Consider the following 15942-nt stretch of genomic DNA (forward strand, 5'->3'; position numbering starts at 1 on the left):
ACGACACATTGTACAACAATACCATACACGGTACGATAATAGTTTGTGAGATCATATCAATCAAAGTTGTACAACCTGTCGTTGTACAAGCATCACGTGTTATACGTCTGTAACCCGACTACCACCGAATGCAACAGTAGCGGTGACGCGCGACAAGCGTTTAATTTGGGCATCGCGGGCTTTTCGCCGTGCGGCTATAGGAGAGAAGTGTCTGAACCAGGGGTGATGCGGTTCGGGCGACGGTATAAGTTCTACGCACGTCTCCGGGTTGAAACCGGTATCGCGGCGGACACCGACGAACACCGATATGATGGTTCAACTACGCGGCACGCTTCCAACGTGTCTGTCCCGCTCCAGGAAGAGTCTGATGCCGCCACCACCAACACCGTACGTACGTCGCTGTGCGTAAACCGTACCACCCCACCCCCGTGCGCGGTGCGTGCGACGACGTCGTGTATCGTCCGCCGACGCACGCACAGAGTACCGCCGACCACCGGTTGATACGACGACGCCGTCCGTGTGTCACACACATTCTGCGCCGTGTCTTGCGCGCGCGCGTGCGGTTTTTGGTACGTAACTGGTCCGCGGCCGTTGGTAATATTTGATATTAATTCGTTATATCGTTTCGTCGACGTCGTGCGAGTAAGTGGTTGACGTTAATTAGAAATAAATACAAAAGAAATTCCGCGGTATTTTCCGTTTTTTTTTTTTTTTACCGTTTTCTCACCGCTACATAACCGTTGTTCACCTGTATTTGTTCGCTCGGTCATTACTCCGCTTTTACAAATAATCCCCGCACTGGCACGATAGCTAATATATATTTATATATGTATTACAATTATAAGTATTATAATTGTCGTCGACGTCTTTCGAACGCTACACGAGTGAAGAATTATTAGTGACTGTCGTTGAAAAGTAGGAATATTTCCAATCGTGTCCAGTTGATCGACTCCGAAATAACAACAGAACACGGTGTCGTCATCGTCTGTATTCCACAACAAGACTAGAGGTACACAAAAGTTATAAATACTATATTACCTATTTTTTTTTCCTAAAGCAGTAATGCGTGAAAATCCGCGTTCGTCGACGGCCAACGTAACGAGTAATAACTAATGACATAGTGTTGAAACTAGCCTCGTATGTGTATACGAGTATACAGTGTACACACGGCACACTGAGACGTGTTTTTACGATCGGTGTTAGTCGTGTATGCGTTAACTTATATTTGTGTTGGAGTCATTGACTCATTGTTGTATATTTTGTTGTTATGGACTTCACGAATCATCAACTTTAAACAAATGAGTTCGATGTTAGTTTTCCGTGTACACAAATACAGATTTTACACTAGAACCTATTGTCGTTGTGATTTACAATAAAACTCGCAACAAGGCACGTTCAAAATGTACATTGAAGTTGCTCTAATTGAATAATATTAAAAAAGTCTTGAGAACATAAAATCCCAAACGTTTATTAAAAAATAATAATAATAAACTGTTAATTCTCACAGTGATATGTGCCTTGTTCCTACCGTGTTTTTTTAATTGTTATTCAGTGATTAAAAGTCTCTTACTCAATGTTCTACACCATTTTTCATGGTGTTTTTGTATTTCAGTGAATAATTAACACACATATTATAATGAGAATTATGTTGTTATTATTATCATAATGTTTTATCTGCCATAGCACACTGATAAATTTATGTACTGTGATCACTTGTTTGTTATAAAAATACATAATATGTACAAAACTTATTTAATATAATTTGTTCACTTATGTGATTCTTATTCATGTTTGGTTATCGTAGAATATTTATGACGTCATCATTTATAAGCTATACATAAGTGCATTGATCATCATGTATCACTATGTAAAAGTTTTATTTCTTGGGTACGTATTAAATTGATTGTTCTTGTTTTGTTTAATTTAATTGTATTTATTATGTATTTTAAAATTGAATCAATTTAGAAATAAGTCATTATTTTTGTTACATAAACATTGAAGTGAATACTAGTATTTGTAATGCATCTACTAGTGCATAACCTTGTATAATATTAATATGATGGAAAATTATCATATGAATATATTTATTTTTAAATCATAAAATATTCCTAACTAATAATGCTTTGTTTTAATATCGTAGATATTTTCATATTAACTTTAATGGCAGGTGGCCATATTATTTACATATTGGTTTGACATTAAAAGAAAATTCTTATTTTAAAATAAAAAATAAAATCATGTACTTAGTACGTATTATTTCTACCCAAAAAACTAATGCTGTAATATGTTCAAAAAACTTGATAGTTTTACAAAAATTAAATAAATAAACAATACAAATATAGTGAAAAATAAAGTTAATTTTATTATTATTAATCTTGTTATTTTGTAGTTTTAAAATTTTCAACACTAAACAAACTAATGGATTTAATTGTCATCAATTAATTTTAATGTTTTTAAACTTCTGTATATTTTTAAAAATAATTATCATTTATTAGGTAAGATAACATGATAAATTATTAAATGTTTTTTTTTTTTTTTTAACTGTAAAATTAAACTTTTATAAATATAATATAGGTATGTATTAACATCAGTTGATGTTCATATATTTTCTATTATTGAAATTGAAAAAAAAATGTAGTTTCCGCATGTTGCAAACATTAAAGATGGCTATAGCCCATAGTTATAACTACTTGGATATTATATGATTATACATAATCTGACTTGTAATACTGTGGAATTAAATAGTAGTGCATTCACGCTCACCTTGGTCCTTCAAGGTTTTCTTCTTTGAATTTGCACTACCGTGTATAAGTTGCTTTTGTACTCGAAGTCATTGAAGAAAACTATATCAATTTTTTTTAGTATTATATCTAAATTTATGTAGATACTTGTTAGCCTAAATTATCATATTATTCTAAATCTGTATTTTCAATTGAAGTATGTAACAAATCTATCAAGAAATAAAATTATATATATATAAAATCTGATGTAATGGTGTAATATTAAGGTATTGATATTAAATAATACATAATAATCGAATTAATTATTTTATAATATACCCATATTTCCTTGCATGTTTCCTTAAAAAAAAAAAAAAAATACAATAATTCAATGGGTATTTTATGATATACTTTTTTTTACTCATTTCAAAATATTAGTTTGGTAATTATGTAGAATATCTTTATTTTATATATACGATGATATTCCATCTATACTAAAATATTATAATAGTATAAAAGTATTTTTTTTTTATAACAGTTTATTAAATTTGTTTTTACTGTATTCTGGGTGTTCTATAACACATAACGGATTATAGATTAAATAATTTTACCACTTCCATTGTTTATAAAAACGGTTTTCGCATTCGATTTTAAAATGAAAAAATTATTTTTATTTTTAAATAAATGATGAGATATTTTTCCTGATAACTGAAAACTTTGATAAATGTAAATTGAATATGAAACGTATTGTTAATTAGTTATAATTATTTAAAGAAAACAGAAGGAGTAGATGTATAAGTACCTTAAAACAAATAAAAAAAATATACCTTGTAGTCTAGTAACTATCCTACGTAATTTTCTCTACAATTTAAATACATAATTATAAGATTGCTATTTTTCCTTCTCATTCTTCTCAAAACCCACAAAAAAAAAAAACATGAACTGACTCCTAGTCGTCTCTTCCTCTTTACTTTGTCACTTAGCACAGATCTATCTCCTCATCTATCTATCTCATCTAACTTACCATGGTTCCGGGAACTGGAACTTTCCCGATCCAAAATAATTTTCTTTCACTTTATTTTTCTCCCCTTTGCACTCTCCAAACACACGAAACCATATATGATTTAAATCAAATTATTTTCTCATGAAACTTTCCTCTTTTAGCTACTCTTTCCCTAATAGAATCCTTTTTCTCAATCATCGTTCTCCTTCTGTCATTTCATTCATCTTTTATTTTTTCTTTAATGCAGGTTTCCATATTTTAATTATTTTAGTTTATATTTAAATTTATTGTAAAATATCTCACCCATTGTTTTGTAACACAAATCATTTTTAATCACTGTATTATCACAGAAAAAACCTAATATTAGTCAACCTATATTATCTTTTGGATAAAAGCAATAAAGAGACAAAAAAGTTGCTGTTAAAGTAAATTGATCATATTATTTTTTCCAAACATTTTAATTTGAAATATTTTAAATAGTTACAAAAAATAATAATAATACACACAAATATTTTTTTTAAATATCACATTAAAAAATATTTTATATTATTTATTATTATTATTTTTTTTTTATATGTATAAATATATAATATAATTTGTAAAAATATTCAAAAGTTTATTGAATTTTGCTGTCTTTTTTGATGACAATATTTCTAATACATTTAGGTATTGGGTACAATTCAATATTTTGTTATTATTTTCTACCAATCGATTCTCAATTGTTACTGGTGTATACTACAGTCGTAGCCATCCTAAGGATTTGTAGAGCCTGGGTAAATTAATTCGAAGGCCTCTTAAACGTCTCAATAATATTCGTGTGAGATAAAAAACTATACACCAAGTTTGTAGAAATGTTGGTAAATATCATTTTCCAAATCTCAACCAATCATGATCAATTAATTATATCGATATAATGAATTACATTTTAATAACTTCTCAACAATGTATTACTTGTTACCACATTTAATTAAAATTTAATTTATTCCTAGATAATTTATAAATAGCCTTAGAAAATAAGAAATTGGATGTTGTGTCAATATTTGCGATAACGAATTTCTATGTAAATTTAGATAAAATTATATTATTCTTACTATATTTATCTTCACACTCGGCAATAACCATAATAAATTACAGTTTTAACTATTTAGAAAATTAGATTAGCTGAAAATGTAGTACTGAAATATAAATTAAAGTTAATTTTATTTAATTAAATGTATTAATATTTCATAAAAAAAAAAAATAGTTAAGAAATAATATATTAATATCAATAATCTTTAATGGCTAACGTCAAGTATTTCTAATCAGTTTGGACTTTAAGGGAGCCCTCTTTAAATTTTCCTAGACTGTAATCTAGGGCAAAACAATTCTGTTACCTATCCCCCTTGTCGACGGTCCTGACTATAGTATATACGTTTCCGTTGTAATCGATACGACTTTACTCTCATATTTCATGTGTTTATACTGTCAAAAATTATTTAATTTTGAGTACATTTTTATTATAATCTGTCATACTAATTAATGTTATTTATTGGACTCTTTGTGTATTTTTTAAAATTGTATTCATAATGAATGAGTTTATTGTTTTGTTATTATTTTTTTTTTTTATCTTCATTTTAATATACAATTTTTAATATTTTAATTTTGAACCAAAGATAGATTGAGTAGTATATAGAAAATATAATTGTAAATCATATTTAAAACTTCATATGCTCAAAAAAAACATAATAATTAGTTTATTATTTATACATTTTACAACTATTATTTACTAACTTACTAATCTAATTGAATTGAATTGAATTATTAAATTTCGCATTATTTAACTTAATGAAAAATATATATTTTTTTAACTTAGAATATTATATCGATTTAGGGAGAATGTTGGGATTTATTATATTATATTAATATTATAAAACTATTATGTATGTAATCAATGATCACCTTCTTAATAACGGGTTTTGCGTTTGTCAAGGTTATTTTACTTCCGTTGTGCATGTGTAAAGACGATAATGACCCCGAACCACGACAAATATTTATTGCACAGTAGTATAACTTTAAAAAAATGGCTGATACTTTATTTCTAACGAATTGAAAATCTTCATAGTCATTTTTTTTTCATCCTTAATTAAATAAATCATTTAGTTATATTTTTATGTATGGTTAATTTTTTATAGTTATAAATTTGCTGAAATATTTTTATTCACTGGAGATCGTTATTTCTATTTGGATATGATTACATATGTTTACTTTTAATATTGTAAGTAAGTCTAAATTTGAGTAGTTGGTTATTTCAATAATTATAATATAACGTATCATCAAAAAAAGAACTTACGTTTTTATCTAGATTTTTCTCTATCAGTTTTATTTTTAAAAAAACAGGCGATGCGTATGTAAAAAATAGCACTACAAATGTCAAATCCTAAATTAATTCAAATGATTAGAATTATTATTGATAACAAAATTATCTACTGCCTTAATAGAATGTAGCATTATTTATTATATACCTTATAAATATGTAACATTTAAAATGTTTTATTATTGTCATGATACAAGGTTATTTTAAGTCAAATTATTCTATTGTAATCTTATATATTTGTCAATTTATTGATAATAATTAGAATATTTAGGTACCTATAATTATTCCAATTATATATTTATTTTATATGTTATAAATATTACATATTGACCTTTTATTATTTGTATTCTTAAATTAGTTAAAAAAAAAAACTAATTTTGAAGAACTAGTCAATACGTATTGCATTGCATGTTAATTATATTTTATATGTATTTAGCAATATTCGGATACTTTTTAAGTGTTACTTTTTTATTCTTTTTGATCTTTCGTGTTCTATTTCTATCGTTAAAGTAAATTGAGGAAATTGTTTTGTACAATAAATTATATAATCTATAGTTGAAGTATAATTTTAAATTATGTTCTCAAATTTTATATCGGTCTATGAAATATAATTTTTATAAATAAATTCGTCATTGTAATTAACTGAACAATATATTAAGGTTTCACTCGACCTTTGGTGAATAAATTACTGTATGAATGTATAAAATATTTTTAAAACCAAAGAATATTTAGTTCCGGGAATTTCAAGGGCACGTCTTATATGCATCTAAATCATATCTTACGAAGTTATAAATAAAGCCATCCTATTTTGTCAGCTTCATTAATTATAAATTGAAAATGAACCTGTATTTTTTTTTTTTTTAATGTTCAGCTTTTTTTTTTTTTAGGTTTTTTCAATGTTTTTTCAACATAATTATCATGTTGACAAATAAACTAAATAATTAATAAATTAATGTATTGTGTTTATGTAAACCTTATGAAAGGTCGTATATAATGGGGACATCAGATATTATACTTCCCTTATCAATATTTTTCTAATAATAAATTCAATTAAAGGCCATTGCTTATATTAATATTGTTATTTAACAATTGATTATAAATTTACATAACCTAAATAATATTTTTTCATTTTCATTTGATAAAAATTTACTTGATTATAAATTATAATTATAATTTTATAATATTATAATATTATTATTATTATTATTATTATTATTATTATCATATTATAACTATAATTATAAATTTTATTTATCAAATTGTTTTCAACACGTATAAAATGATATGTTTTAAAAGAAGTTTTTGAGTACAACTTGGCTACAATGTAGCACAATTTTATTGGTAGCTTTGATTATAGAATAAACAGAGATCACTCATTTTGGCTTCTAAACTTCTGTTTATATAGACTGCCGATAAGTAGTGTTGCATGAATGTACAATTAATAATTTTTCCAAAAAATTACAGAACCCGCCTCAATTACAACAACCATTAGGTTATCAATAGACAAATTATAATTATATTCTGTATCAAAATCAGAAGATAATGTTGATTTGTTAAATTGTATTTTATTTTGCAGAACTATTGGGTCAATTATTTTTGCATTAAAATCTTATTGTGTTTCCTCGCAATTTTCCCCTTTAAATGTATACGAAGAAAAAATAAAATAATTTCTAAATTAATTCCTGATCGTTCTAGCTATTGAGTTGTTGTTATAACCAGTGGTATTGTGGGGTGTATAATAATGACTTCTCTATTTATTAGTTGACGCGTATACTTATTTCATAAACTATGGAGCTATAAACATTAGTTAATCTTTAATCTTTTTTTCATTCAAAAATCAAAAATACCAAACATATTTTCTTGTTATCACGTTTCTTAGGAACAGTTATTTTTTTTACATTTTTACAAGACGCAACAATAGTTTTAAACTGCATTTTATTGATTTTAAATTTGGATCTTTATTTTGTTAACTTATTTTATTACTCGTGGACAAAATAACAGTGGGGGGTAGGAATTAACCCCATTCACTCTTTTTACTTACAATTGGTGTATACTCAAGATTTTTATTAAGACTACATATATTGGTTATAACCACCATTTATCAAAAAATACTAAAAATATATCCTGATTCAAAGATTAGTCGTTAAAAATACAATGTAATTTGATTTTTCTTCTTCCAAAAATTGTAATACACAGTTAATGATCTGCATGAAACCTTTAAAACATGGTGGCTTAATCCCGTGGTTCTCAACCGGTGTGTCGCGACATACTAGTGTGTCACGTATTACTTTGGAGTGTGTCGCCAAAATATTATTAATTAAAATTATAAGCTTTCAAAGTATGAACGTATATTATTACGGAATTCTGATGAAATAATAAAAGCCGCATATAAAAAAAAATTATAATGATATTCTTATTGATTCTTATTTTTTAGAAATATCATAAAATATAACGTTAAAATCTAAATTTTGTATGTCTCAAAATGATTCATTTTGAATTTCTCTGTAAATTCAATACACAGGAATAATAAGAATTGAAAATTTCTTTTTTTTTTTCAACATCGTACATGTCTGAATCAGTATATTCGATATTGGAAATAACAAAAAGCAAAAAAAGATATTGACAGTAAATTACACGAAAGTTTGTTAACCATTTGCCCATGAATCGAAGACCTATGCAGGCCTGCATATTTATGAACTAATACGGTTTTTCATAAAACTTTCTTTAAAATTTTTAATTTCAATCAAGAAATTAAGACTTTTTTTTATGTTTTAAATTTTTAGATAAAATTTCCAATATTAATAAAATCCACTAATTGTTTCAAGTGTGTCGCCATTTTTATAAATCTAAAATAGGGTGTCGTCATACAAAAAAGATTGAGAACCACTGGCTTAATCAATTGTCAACATTTTAATTGTTGTAAGTTTGTAAAGTATTGTGAAGCTCCTATTAAAAATTGTTTTATAATACCTAAATCTGCTATTAAGACAACCAAGTAAATCGGTTGGATGGGGAAAATGATATGCATTGCGCGTTATCAAAAATATCCTTTTGGGTTATGAACTTGGTAAAAATAACAACCCCAAATTTCTCATTAAATTATTTTAATTATAACATTTAATTCGCTTATTTTATTCACCTATGATGAGAGCATCACCACTTTTGCATCCTAACTACACTAGCACTTCATAGCGGTTGCATCCAATTAGTGAATATTAATATTGCATGATTTATCAGTTTATTCAATAATCAATGGTAGTAGCTACTGGATATATATATATATATATTTAATATTAAATATATAAATAATTTTAAAATATACACAATATATTTTAAAATTTAACATGAATATTAAAACAGATAAAACGATTAGCATTATAATGTTAATCGTTTTATTTATTTGGTAACAATATAATGATAACAGTTTTATACGTCATTCTATAGACCAGGGATGGGCAACTGGCGGCCCACATACTTTTTTTATCTTGTCCATGCTATATTTTCAAATCACTTCATTACATTTTAGCGTTTATCAGTGTCTAATTTTTCACGTTGATGGTAAAATATAGATATTATATTTTGCTCTAGCATTGAATTCTAGGTAAATTAAATGTCTAAATATAATTTATATCCATATCGGCATAGTTAACTTTGCTGTTGGTATTAGGCACTTATTTTATTGTATTGGCTCATTCGTAAAATTAAATTATTTTAAACAAATGCAAATTGTCAATTTGAATGACCTTTTTTTCATTGTTGCTTTCTCTACTACAGTCCACCAGATTTTAAAGTTGGTTTGAAAAATTAACTAAAATATGTGGCCCTCTAGTTACTCTGAATTGCCCATCGCTGCTATTGACAAAGCTGTTTTAAAATATAATAGTTTATGTGATTTAAAACAATAAATATAGTTTATACTCTATTGCGTATAAATACATACACCTACTTATAATGTATTTAATTTTTTTTTCTAAATTTAAGAATTTTATGTTATAAATTGATTCATATAAAATTGTTTGTTTCAATGATTTTTAGATTTTATACCGAGAATAATTTATTAGAACCTTTATAATTTATTATTTATCCAGTCCAGAGAAGCTGCAAATGTAGTACCTAGCTTTTTCAATCATTTATATTCTTATTCAAATTCTTCTTAAAACTATATCATTGATTCTGTAGGTATTTAAATAAAGTAAGCAGTTAAAAATAAATTCGAACATTAGAGAAAAAAATAATAGTTTATTTACCTTTAAATGTTTTATACTGAATAACTTTACTGTGTTTATTGTGAAAATGGTTGAAATATTACGACGCTAACAAAAGTGTAATGCTTACGACGTAGGTAGATAAAACATTTTAATTAAATTAGAGAGAAGAGTTATTTTAGAATTGTGTATTTTTATCTGTATCTCAATGAAAAAATGAAATATGCTACTTATACTTTTATTCACTTCGTTGTTATGCTTAGATGTCTGTGATATTGTAGCACGTATATACATCCACAATTTATTTTTTATTCGTACAATGATATTTCACATTCGACCGGAAGGTAAAAACTACTCATATTATGTAGGTAGTGTGTGCGGTGGCATTGCACTGGGTAGACATTAACCCGGGATGTACATAAACCGATCGTCGCCAACACAATTAGCTTTGCGTCTCGCTGGTGTGCGCGTATGTGTTTTTGTAGTCGCCCTTGACCTAGAGCCCCAGATATTAGATAAACCCCACCTAACCTAACCTATTGCGTCGGCCATGTGAAGTATGAACTGGTACGGTTCCTCAAACATAACGCCGAGAACAGAAACGTCTCTCCAGTTTTGACCACGCGATCGCCAAGGAGTCATTGTGACTCTGAATCCTTCGTCGATTGTCGCGCGTGTGAAACAAATTTTCGTTGCTCACCCGGTAAAACGTATTTCCTATCTCCATATTTCCTACGCGCTGTGCATGTTAACATTTTTTTCCGTTTAAAAACCTCTTAATTTATTTACTCTCTCGCGTGTTTTTCTGTTATGTGACGTTTTACAGTGTATTTAATGTAGTCGATATTATTATACAACGTTTATAGTACAAACAATGAATGATGTGGCTATCTAACCCTAATTACTTGTGGCTATCGGCGAACATATCGCACGCGTTAAAAACAAACGAACGGATAATACGTACTACTACTGTGCTTTTATTTTTCAACCGATTAATATTTGTTGCCTGGCTACGCAATTTTTACTATCGTTGCTACCATCAATCACACGTCACCATGAGCTGATCGCATACTGTCTGATAATTTCTCACCGGTATGTTCTATGTTGATTTGAAATGTTTTTACTCATTGTTTACATACACTGTTGAGTCTAAATAGTTATATATAATGTAGAACAGAAGTTGAGTTGTGTTTTGTAACAATTTAGCAATTAGGTACTTAAATTTATTATTAATGTACTATTTTTAGATTCTGAAAGGAGCAAGGAACATAGTAGTGTTTTATCATGATACGTATTTTTGGTTATTCTACAAAAATTGTTCTGATCTTCAACTTTTTTTTTATGATTCGTATCTAAATGGTACAATAGGGAAGTCAGTGTTTGATTTTCTCGATGGGTTTTTTTCTTAATAACTAAAATATATAATAAACATATATAATAATACAAATAACCCGTAAACTTCACACGATACCGATTTTCGAAAAAATTTAACCTTTTTTTTCTAAAAATCTATTCAATTAACCTGATAAACAATTAATTATGTAATTATACTAATATAGGAATAATTAATACTATTTTTTTGATATAGAAGCTGATTCTACTGTATTTCTTCACTTAGTCATTTTTATTAACATTGATTTCAAATTGAAAAGTACAATTTATATCAGTCACCTATTCTTCAAGGTCAACCAACTCATGTGACATGCTTTTTTATTTATAGTTACAATTGAAAATACACTATTATGTAAACATAATTGTTAAAACGATTATCGTTTATGAATTCAGATAATATATTTATATCATTTATTTTTTTTTTCAATTAAAGCTATTTATTAAATAAATAGTTGTATTTTAAATATATAATTTAAGTACAACTTACACATTTTTTTGTATTCATGACCGACGTCCAATAAATGTTATTTTAAAGTAATTTCACATGAAAGTCACAATATTATTATTGGAAGGTCACATCCTTGCTCATGCCCTTAGTCGTTCAATCCACTCATATAAATCGTAAGACAAGGTTAATAAAAACATAGTATTTTTACTTATGTAAAATTGAGAAAATATCAAATAACTTAAATAAGTATTCTATACTGTGATTGTCAAGTTTAAATAATTTACAACACGTAATTCAAATAAAAATGTTTACTTAACATTTGAGTTTATAAGTCTATATCCATATCTAATTTTGTTTTTATTTTCTTAAACATTTTATGCTCACCAGACAACACTAGGATATTTTTTTCATTTATAAAATAATATTGTTTTTTTTGCTGTACTTAAACCACTGATAGCATATGAAAATGTAGTATAATATAATTTACATATATTTATTTGTTTACATACGTTTTTAATTTATTTTTAAACTTTCCTATTATGCATACGTAATATTATTACTTTAAATTGTGTAATTATTGTATTTCTCATACATTATTTTCACGTTTGTAAAATTCTTGGCATCCATCTAATGAGTTCGCAAAATCAAACCAGTCAAATAAGTATATTTATACTATACCTAATGATATTACTATTCAGTATGGCCACACTAATTGTTATTGTTAATTTATTCAACGTAGAATGTTATTGCCTCCAGCTAATTCTTTTTATTGCCTAATATATAATATAATACAATATAATGCATTGTTGCCAATTTGGAAACATTTTATTAGTGTACATTTAGTTTAAAACTCATAGTTTTTATCACCGTATTGTTCAAAATGTTTTTATATATTATACATCTTAACAAAAATTTAATAAAAAACTACACTCTTTCGTCATAGAGTGATAAACATTACATTTACCATGTTTATGTATTACTTTGTTTTGTAATGTACATATACGTGTAGTATGTACTTATATTTAATTAATATACGTAAATCTGTTCAATAAGTTATTTATTTGATGTAACTAATGATGTATTTAGAATGGGAATCTTCTTGAAGATGAAACTGTCACTTGGTGCCAAATTCTGAGGCTCTTATAGGATCATAAAAGTTAGGGATTACATTTATAATATTTTAATTTTAAAATGTTCATTTGAACAAAAAATTATAAATGTGGGTTCATCCATTTCTTATTTTATGAATTTAATATTTCTTATCGCTCATCAGTTAAGTATAACCGTAATTTTGAGCTCCAAGTTGAAATAGTTTGCTTAAATATATTTTTACCGCTGAAAACCACTAGTGTAGCGTCGTCTTAATATACTTGATTTGGTGCAATCACATTTAATAAGTTTGGAAATATATGTATTATATTGGGATGGATGCCTACTTCGCTTATTACCTAAGAATTGTGCTTATATATAGTTATTAGATAATATTATGTACATAATGTCGCGAAATTCTAAATACTCCTTTGAGTATAGAACTCTTCCTGTCTAATCAGCTGTAGTATATTAATATGACACTAATATCTAGGTGAATTATTGTGTTTAAAATCTATCGAAATTAAAGAAACAACTTAAGGCGATAATTTAGTGTCAATTAAAGCTAATTATAATTCCTCTACTGTTTTGAAAATGTTCTCTAATGTTTGAAACGAAATATATCTTCAGAATGTAATGATTTATAATATATATATTTATATTTAATGTTCACAAATCTTTAAAATAAAATACCACATGAGGTATCTTTTGATTTAACCTACCTTTTTTATTTTTAAATTTTTTTTTTTTTTTTGTTTATTGAAATCGTTGACACGATATACTTTGTTGTGATAATGTTACTTCACAAACAATAATTGATTTGAGTAAAACTATAGTTAACTATATTTCTGTTGGTAACACCGTTCTATTATTCTAGGTTGCACTACGTTCCTTTTGTCTTATTAAGATTTTTGCGAGGTCATTATGTCTTGTCAAGTAAGGTCTTGCAATGATATTTTAATTTCTGTTATAAAAAAGTAACATAAAAAAGTTTTTTTTTAAGTATTTATCACAAAATAATATTATTTTATAAATAAGTATTTTATTACAAAAATAACTATAAATACATTTTAATTTTAATTTTTAATTCATTCTAAATTACAATTATTCAAATGTACAGGTTGTTTGTATTTATAATCAGTTATATAAAATCTAATAAGCTATTTTTTAGTAACGATATTTTGAAAAGGCATATAACCACGAAAGGAATGTTCCCTTTACTATAGCATATTGACCCCTATAATTCCTTTACGTCATTTATCAATTTAAGACTAACCAATTATAAATGATAAATTATCTAATGATTCAAATGTATTTAAGTTGATAATGCCCACTAAAACAATAAACTCTACTTCTTAACAACGCATGAAAAATATTCAATGTTATCTAGTAAATGCATGAAATACCAACATTGATTATTTAAAACAATTTAAATTAAATATTGATTAAATTTAACCAATTGAATGTGAGAGTTTAATGATTATTAACTTTATTTGTATTTTGTACTATAGAAACCTAAACACCAAGTTTCCTATTTTATTATTGTATTTTTAAATAAATGTAATCTATTAAGTATTTTTCTCAGGGACGTATTTGGGGGGGGGGCGATTCCCCCTGAATACATATTTAAGGAATTAATTATACGAGTATAATAACAAATTTTTTAATGTGGACCATTTGATAATTAAATAAAATTACGCGTGGCTGTGAATACTGAATTGGGCTTTTTGTCAGGTCCATACTTAGTGAAAAATCAAATAAAACACAATCGCAACTTTCAAAACACAGACAGGTGTTAAAAAATAACCACACAAAAGTCGATTTTAAGTTGATCCGACATAAGATTAAAAAAAAAATGACAAATATTAAAAATTCATTCGATTTAAATGTTACCAAAATTTGATTCATATATTTTGAGCTTGATAAAAAGAAGAAATTAAAAAGTTAAGAAATAAGAAAAAAAGGAAAAATTTAAATCCCCCCATCCTAGAAGTAAGTCTAAATACGACCCTGATTTTTCTACTTGACCTATGTACGAAAAATAAATATTTACATTTGCCGAAAAAAAAATTATTCGGATACCAATAGGTACGAATCATATTTCAGTTTTCACAATTATATTATGTTTTTCCTATTATTTTTTTTAGTTTGTATGTCTATAGACATTTAACCTGCTCTAATTTGTTAATTTATTCCTTAATTTCCGATCTACTTTATATTGAATTTTGTATTGAAAGATTTATCATTAGATATAACCCAATTTTAAAGGTAATTAAATGCATAAGATGGTTATGGAATCCAAAATAACATTGTAAAGGTACTTGTATATTTGATATAATTTTAAAATCTTTATTATTGTGTTTATTAAATACATTGAATGTACATGAATAACGTATATAACATAAAAATGTATATGTATCTAAAGAGTTTATATTATATCCCCCCCCTTAAATTCAATGTTTAAGATTAAAAATATTGTAAGTTTATAAAAAAGTATAAGTAACCTTACGATTTTTCTATACAATATAAACTTTTAAAGTTATTTGTTTTTAACATTATGTTTATAAATTAGTGGGTTAAAAAGAAGTCAAGGCAATCTGGAAATGGCTAAGATGGTATTGATCCTACATACAATTTCTAATCTAACTGTTGAGAATTAACCAACTTGTCTTGTTTATGTCTTATTTTTATGATCACATGCTACATGACGCCATAAATGAATATATTTGTTC

General features: G+C 26.4%; 2 protein-coding genes across 7 annotated transcripts in view; both read left to right on the top strand.

The window, feature by feature from the left end:
- Positions 1–15942, top strand: part of LOC112684258 (chromosome transmission fidelity protein 8 homolog) — a 34135-nt gene that overhangs the window by 14212 nt on the left and 3981 nt on the right. Inside the window, exons 1-2 of one of the 6 annotated variants that reach the window (XM_025555681.1) lie at positions 328–1009; positions 14088–14146. The exons of 1 other annotated variant lie outside the window; for it this stretch is intronic. In XM_025555681.1, coding sequence (XP_025411466.1) covers positions 14135–14146 — 12 coding nt within the window. In that variant the 5' untranslated portion in view covers positions 328–1009; positions 14088–14134. Of the gene's footprint in view, positions 1–327; positions 1010–11284; positions 11374–14087; positions 14147–15942 lie in introns of those variants that run through there. 4 more of the 6 variants (XM_025555680.1, XM_025555682.1, XM_025555685.1 and 1 more) reach the window with 4 other exon arrangements.
- Positions 11190–15942, top strand: part of LOC112684257 (protein gustavus) — a 47468-nt gene continuing 42715 nt past the window's right edge. Inside the window, exon 1 of the mRNA XM_025555679.1 lies at positions 11190–11373. The gene's annotated coding sequence lies outside the window, so the exon portion shown is untranslated. The remainder of the gene's footprint in view (positions 11374–15942) is intronic.

This window comes from Sipha flava, unplaced genomic scaffold (genome assembly GCF_003268045.1).
Source record: "Sipha flava isolate LNK unplaced genomic scaffold, YSA_version1 247_pilon_pilon, whole genome shotgun sequence".
Lineage (NCBI taxonomy): Eukaryota > Metazoa > Arthropoda > Insecta > Hemiptera > Aphididae > Sipha > Sipha flava.